This window comes from Alosa pseudoharengus, unplaced genomic scaffold (genome assembly GCF_046254945.1).
Source record: "Alosa pseudoharengus isolate Yale_2024_CS ecotype anadromous, Long Island Sound unplaced genomic scaffold, YU_APseudo_1.1 YU_APseudo_1.1_scf_24, whole genome shotgun sequence".
NCBI lineage: Eukaryota > Metazoa > Chordata > Actinopteri > Clupeiformes > Clupeidae > Alosa > Alosa pseudoharengus.
In genome coordinates, this window is record NW_027468689.1 from 28251293 (window position 1) to 28258792 (window position 7500).

General features: G+C 51.3%; 1 protein-coding gene across 3 annotated transcripts in view; it reads right to left on the minus strand.

Moving 5' to 3' along the window:
- The window catches only part of LOC143142632 (B-cell CLL/lymphoma 9 protein-like), a 50119-nt gene that overhangs the window by 4424 nt on the left and 38195 nt on the right, over window positions 1–7500 (minus strand). For 2 of the 3 annotated variants that reach the window (XM_076303658.1, XM_076303659.1), the window contains 6 exons: window positions 6380–6762; window positions 5465–5790; window positions 3064–3174; window positions 2525–2684; window positions 1774–1867; window positions 1–1644 (listed from right to left, as the gene is read on the minus strand). The exon at window positions 1–1644 is cut by the window's left edge and continues 523 nt beyond it. In XM_076303658.1, coding sequence (XP_076159773.1) covers window positions 1–1644; window positions 1774–1867; window positions 2525–2684; window positions 3064–3174; window positions 5465–5790; window positions 6380–6717 — 2673 coding nt within the window. In that variant the 5' untranslated portion in view covers window positions 6718–6762. The remainder of the gene's footprint in view (window positions 1645–1773; window positions 1868–2524; window positions 2685–3063; window positions 3175–5464; window positions 5791–6379; window positions 6763–7500) is intronic. The other variant, XM_076303660.1, reaches the window with a different exon arrangement.

Consider the following 7500-nt stretch of genomic DNA (forward strand, 5'->3'; position numbering starts at 1 on the left):
CCCAGCGTTCATGGGCCCTGGCGGTTGATTCATGGGGAGAAACTGCCGGTTGTGCCCCATGTTGAAGTCACCCGGGTGGGGCTGGTCAGGGAAGGGAGGCCCCTGCATCATCTTCTGCTGGGGGCCCATGTTCTCCATCATTGGCCCTCCTCCTCCGCGCATCTTCATCATCTCCTCGGGGCTCATGCCCATCTTAGGGTTCATCATCTGAGGGTTAGGCCCCATGCCCATGTTCCCGGGGCCCATGCCAAAGTCGCCCATGTCGCGGCTCAGGCCCTTCACAAACTCCATCCTGGACGAGGGGCTCATGGGCCCCTCGCTGGGCATCCTGGGAAACATCATTCCTCCAGGGCCCGGCTCCATGTGCCTCGGGTTTCCCATCATCCTGTTCATGTCCATCATCATGCCCGGCTTGTCTCCCATCCCCTGCTGGAACATGGCCTCCTGAACCGCCTGCGGGTTGGGGAACCTCTCCACCCGTCCTCCCGGGCCCCCTGGACCCCCGAACATGCCCTGGGGGAACCCGCGCCCGTCGCCTTCGGGCCAGTTCATTCCCGGCCGGGGCATGTGGTGCCCGCCGTCCATCTCGGGGTTCATCATACCCGGGAAGCGTTGCATGTGGGGGTGCATGCCTCGCGGCGGTGGCCCTCCCATGCCCATCTGGTCGGGGAACGGCTCGGGCCCCCCGGGGCCCCCCCAGCCGTCGCCGGGGTTCATCTGGTAGGGCGGCGGCGGGCCGCGCATCATGCGGGGGCCGTGCGGGTGCATCATCATGTCCTGCTTGCGCTTCTTCTCCTCGTAGAACTCCTGCTGCAGCTTTAGCCAGGCCAACTGTTCGGGCGTCATATGGTCGCCCGGCTCCCCGCCCATGCCGCCCGGAGGACCCATGGGGGGCCCGGGAGGTGGGGGCCCCAGCTCGTCCGGGGGAAAGCCCATGTCTCTGGGGCCCGGGGGACCAAACGGGGGCCCATCCGGACGCGGGCCCCCTGGCTTCCCCAGACTCTGCGACTGGGCCATCATGGCCTGTAGTGGCCCTTGCTCTGGCTTCTTGGGGCCCCCGACTGGCCCCTCCATCATGGGGTTGGGCGGCGGGCCGCCCATGTTCCCCCCCTGGGGCCCCATGGCGGGCATGTCCTTGTCGTCGGGGAAGAGCATCCTCTGGATGTCACGCAGCGTCTGCAGCGAGCGCTCGCGGTGCTCCAGCTGCTCCTGCGACAGGCCCTCCGTGTTCTCCCCCAGGGCCATAAGCTCCTGGGGGAGCTGGGATAGCTGCTGCTGCTGCTGTTGCTGGGGGGTGAGCTGGCCCTCTGCCCCCTTGGGTGGCAAATCCATGGCTGGATACCCGCCTGGCCCCGGTGCTGGTGGAGGGTTACCCTCAGAGGTCGACCCGGCAGGATGGGTGCCAACGTCCTGCGAGCCTCCATCCTGGGGGCTCCCACCAGGGACACTCTTGGAGTCCAGGCCCACTGAGGATGGGCCATCCTGGGGCTTGGACCCCGGGGCGGAAGCCTGAGGCTGGGATGGTGGAGCAGGCTGCTGGGGCCCTGGAGCTGCTGGTTTGGAAGCTGGCTGGTGGTTCTGCTCCGTGGGCTGGGAAGAAGGAGCGGCCCCTGGCTGCTTGGAGCCGCTACCCATGGGGCCCATCTTAGAACACAAACAGAGACATTGTTACTGTTATTGTTACCATAAAGAGATTTGGCTTACACTGTTTTGTGATTAATTATTCATAGTGGACAAGTGCTGTTATTGTTGCTAAGTGATGTGAGATGTTACCATGGGAAGAGTGGGCTTGTTGCCGTTAGAGATGTGGTTCGTGTGGTAGGCAATGATGCTGTCGGCATGACCAGTGATGACCGCTTCAGCTGCCCTGAAGCATACACGCACACACAAACACACACACACACACACACACACACACACACACACACACACACACACACACACACACACACACACACACAAACACAACCAAGTTAGTATCATTTATAGTTTGAGATTGATCGAGATGACCATTTAAAAAACAAACTCTTATGGAGGAGGCAGATACAGTGATGTTTGTGTCTTGATGCTTGAGTAAGCATCATGAGGAGGAGCCTTCATATCCAGTCTGGTACCGTTTTAGGGATGAGAGGGGTTTTCTAGGATGTGAGGGTCATTCATCAATTGTAACAGTCCCAACGAGACCCACAAATCATCCATGGTGTCTGCTCCTTATTCCTCTTCTAAAAACTACAATCCCCATCCCCCCTCACCACCTCAAATCTCCCATCCTGCTCCCCTTAGCAGTAGACAGATATGGATGCCTGGTGACACACAGAACTGCACACTTAGCAACAGACAGAGCTGTATGCTTGGTGACAGACAGGACTGCCCGCTTAGCAACAGACGCAACTTAATCTTCGCTGACAGACAGAACTAGAAGGAAGACGTAACTTCAGAGAGTTTGGGAGTTTTTTTTTTTTATGGCTTTGAACGTCAGAGGCATGCTTGGGCAAGGTCAATGATCACAGAAAACAGCGCTTACTTGTTGGCCATCTCTGTGGTGAAGATGTAGAAGACTTTAGTGCCAGATTTCTGGCCACAACTCATCTCAGGGCCTGAGCTCTGTCCTCCCATGGCATTCTGGGTAGGGGTGGTGGCCGACAGGGCACTGGGGTCCGGCTTCATCTCGCCAGAGTTGCAGTCTTGAGGAAGGATGTAGTTAACAACAACAATGTTAACAAAATCTCATGTCATGATTCAGATACCCATTTATTATAGTGATATACCCAGAAATAGCCAGTACATTCTTTCCAATATCAATACAACCTCATAACTGACAATACTATGTATTGAGACAAAATCAGACAAAAGCTATTATTATCTTGGATTCACTGAAGATGAGGACTACCCACGATAAACTTCTGAGAATAAAAAACAGGTTGAATGAATGAACGAATAAAAAAAGCAGGGGAGGGGGTAAAGGGGAAACAGAGAAAAACAGACAGAGAGAGAGAAAGAGAGAGAGATGTCAAGGATAGAGAGAGAGGTGCCTGAATGAGCTGTGAGTGAATCTGGCCTTACTGAAGAAACCAGCGTCCTCCTCATCCGTCTCCCCTCCTGAGCACCAGTCTGCTCCACTGTAGGGCTGCCTCCTCTCAGACACACACAGACGCTTCGCTCTGTTGCCCATCTCTGACGGGGGGGGGGGGTCGGGGGGAGAAGAGAGAAAAAAAAGAGAGAGAAAGAAAGAGAGGTTAACAGCAGTGACAAACAGGATGAAAAGTCCGAGCCATGAAACGATCCTGTGAGTGAGTGTAGGTCTCTGTGGGGGTCAGGCAGCTACTAATTAATGCAACAGCTTCCAGAAAGCCAGCGTTGGGATCACAGACCACCACTGACAATTAGACTGTAAAACAAATCCACATGGTTCAGTCATATGTCATTGATAAGAATAAATGGGGTCTTGATTCAGATCTATTCACACACACACAAAAAGTATATTCTATATTCAGATCTATTCACACACACACAAAAAGTATATTTTATATTGTCAAGCAAGGGAATCTGGAAACTCCTGGAAGGACATCGGGTCTGTCAGCAACTCCAGTCACCAGCAGGGGGCTTTTAGGTTATTACTGTAAGAAGCCATGCTTCCCCCATACCCCTAAAATGGTTCAGTCCTGCTGCTTCCTAAGCAGCAGCTGCACCGGGCTGTTCCACTCTTAAACATACAGGGGTGAAGACGTCTTAATGCAGCACAGTGGCTAAGGGACCGATGAGAAAATAAGAAGAAAGAGATGGGAGAGAGTGGAAGAGGGAGAGACAGAGAAGGGTGGAAGACAGCATTGGTGTCTATTTATCTGAGCTAATCATCTTGCACTCTACATACTTTCACACATTAAATTGTAAACAACCCCCATACGCATTTACTCGTTCACATTTACTCACTCCTTAATGTGTCAACAAGGAGCCATATTTAATACACATGGACCACTATACTGACAGATAGTCTTGTTCTGTTGGCACACTTCCACACCTTTGTACGGCCGGAAGCTGAAGTATTATCTGACCTCTGATCTGAGTCATGTTATTTACAGACCAGCCACTTCAAATCCTGAGTATCAGCTTAATGGACAGACAGGCAAAACACTGCCACATATGCCAAAGACATCCCACACCATGACACAAAAAACATATTATTGTTACTATGAAGATGTAAATTATGTATCTATGAAGTGGATCTTTTTGGGATCTTCTTCTCTTCTTAGGTGTGACGCAATTGTCTTTGGTAGTTTGTGGCCAATGCCGTTATTATTATCCCGTCAGGTGCAGACGTTGTCTAAATAGCAAATTAACTTGTTGCGTGTTGATAAAACAAGGTACTGTATGATCAGCTGCATCGATCACACATTGCTAGTTTGACCCTACTGACAAAGATAATGCCATTGACCAAGACCAATCTGGTCTAAAGTGAAATGTGCAGTATTTCACTGTTATTTTGAGAGCACACTGGCAAGACCTAAGCAACAAGTCCATGGCAACACAGTGCAAAGACTGTGTTGGTTTTCTTGGATGAATGTCTTTAGGATTTGTTTTTTTGTCATTTGAATGTTGGGGTAAGTGTTGCTTTTTTAGACTATGTTTTCGGTTGTAACCACTTGTCAGTCAGCACTGTGAAGGTAAATTACTAAGTGTAAGACTTTGCTGGCTAGTGCTTTGAAGTCTGCCCTGTCTGCGGTCCCCATTAGGTTAGAGATAAACCTGTTTCCCTCACCTCGGACAGCTGTGGGTCAGGATTAAAGCTGCAGTTGGCAAGTCTGACAGATTGAGGGGATTTAGCCAAAATTTTGAATGTTTACAACTCTCATGCCCCTCCCCCAGTACCACCGACCACCCTCTCACCGAGTTTGTTCGTCAGTGCGCACCAGACTGCACCAGACTGTGATTGACAGTCAGATCTCATCATACACCCCTGCTCTGATTGACTGCTCTGGATTGACCAGAAGAACCGAGAGCTGTGGATTTTTGCAAAACAAATAACAGGCTCTAGGAGGTGGAGGTAGAAGTGCGGGTTTTTTTCTAAAACCAGCTGATTTATGTTGTTCTGTCAGGAGCATAGTGTTGGTTCCAGTAAATATGATCAAAAAAATCTTGCCAACTGCCGCTTTAAGGTTTAAACCTGTTACTCTCAGCTCTGATTGCTTCGGTTTAGGGTTGAGGTTTAATCCTGTTGCCCTCAGCTCTGATGGCTGTGGTTTAGGGTTGAGGTTTGAACCTGTTAGGATTGAGGTTTAAACCTATTGCCCTTATGAAGGCTGTGGTTTAGGGTTGAGATTTAAACCTGTTTCCCTCTGCTCTGATGGCTGTGGTTTAGGGTTGAAGTTTAAACCTGTTGCCCTCTGCTTTGATTGCTGTGGGTCAGGGTTTTAGGTTTAAACCTGCTGGCCTCCACTCTGATGGCTGTAGGTTAAGGTCTGCTCACCTTTTGGCTCGCTGTCATTAGTGGGTGTGGTGTCATCATGCTGCTCGTACGACTCAGCCGACGTGCTCCTCTCGCGTTTCACTTTAGTCCCGCCCTTAGTCCCGCCTCCCATGCTCTGGCCGTTCTTCAAGCCCAGCCCCCCCAGTGGTGCTTTGGGGTTGTGGCCGCCACCCAGAGCCTTTGGATCGCAGGGCGAGGCCTGTGATTGGCTGCCTGCACCCCCCTGCTTCCCCTGATTGGGCAGTTTGGAGTCCATCTGGACGGCACTGGAGGGAGACATGACAGGGGGCGAGCGAACCATGGCCTCCTGTTTGGACTTAGGACTGCTAGGGAAACACAGACAGAGGAAGAAGGAGAAAAGGAGATAAAGAGAGAGAGCAAGAGAGAGAGAGAGAGGGCAAAGAGAGAGAGCAGAGGGAGGAAGAGACACAGAGAGAGTACTTTAGGACTGCAATGTGTATACATCACCCATTTGTCAAAATTCCATTTAGCTAAGCTACATTAGATAGAGCAGAGCAGTAGCCTAGTCTAAATCATAGACATACAGTAGACACACACACACACACACACACACGCACACACGGATAAATACAGACACAGACACACACACTTCATACTAGAGGACTGGATGCCAGGGGTGTATGTCCACTGAAGGAGATGCCCAGCAAAAGTCTGGCAGCCTTCAAACCTAACTAGCTCCCCCTCCTAGCATGAGAGAAAGACCAACAGAGAGAGAGAGAGAGAGAAGAGAGAGAGAGAGCTGAAGTGATAGAGAAAGAGAGGGGGGAAAGCAAGAGAGTGAGAGAAAATGAAGAAAGAGACACAAATGAGAGAAGGGGTGGAGAAAAGAGAGAGCCAATGATGGTGGGAGAGAGACACACACACACAGACGGGTAGAGTGGTGGAAATGGAGACCTTTGGGTGTGCGCTGACGGGGAGTTTCTGACTTTGGCGTTGCTGGGATGCATTGACGAGAGTCCCACAGAGCCAGCGCTGGGGGGAGCCGGGTGCTGCTGCGGGCTGGGCGTGGTGTGGTGTGTGTGGCCGTGGCCAGGGTGTGTGTGCAGGTGTGTGTGCGCGTGTGTGTGCGCGTGTCCCGCGGCCGAGCCCGCTGCCGTGGCTTTGGCTCCGCGCGTGCTCTTGGGGGGGACGTCGCAGACCGGATCGTCTCGCTCACGCGCCACTCGCTCTCTCGCTCGCTCCGGGCGGCCGGGTGCCTGTGCTGTGCTCCGGTCCTCGGCCACCTCCAGCATCCTCTGCGTGGACACCCCCACGGAGCCTCACTGGCCCCCCCCACACTGAGAGAGAGAGAGAGAGAGAGAGAGAGTGAGAAAGAGAGAGAGAGAGAGTGAGTGAGTGAGTGAGAGAGAAAGAGAGAGAGAGTGAGTGAGAGAGAAAGAGAGAGAGAGAGAGTGAGTGAGAGAGAAAGAGAGAGAGAGAGAGTGAGTGAGTGAGAGAGAGAGAGAGAGAGAGTGAGTGAGAGAGAAAGAGAGAGAGAGAGAGTGAGTGAGAGAGAGAGAGAGAGAGAGACATTAGTATCATTTTGTCATAGCAGCTTCATTAACAGTGTCAAACAAAATACAAGGAATTAAGGCTACATAAATACATATATTATTCACAAACAGCTAACCTAATATTACACATTACAATTAACACGTATCACGCAGCAGACAAAAGACCCAAATCACAGAGAGATTTTATACTCATTCATTGCATCCATCTTCAAACCATTGAATCCATCACTGCCCCATTGAAATACATAGTATATGACAACAGCACAAAGGACCCAAACACTGGGAGAGAGACAGACTAGAGTTTTAAAATGCCTGACACCATTATTTGCACAATGGCCACCATGTAGCCCTGTCCCACTACTACACTAGCATCATGCTACACAGACACACATCCCATTAAATATCAGGATGCCATTACCAGCGTTATACCATTATCTATTCACCATTTTTGTGCAAAAGGCTGATGTTATCAGTAACTTCAAATAAAGCTTGTTCAACCCTGACCCTGATAGAACGGAAATT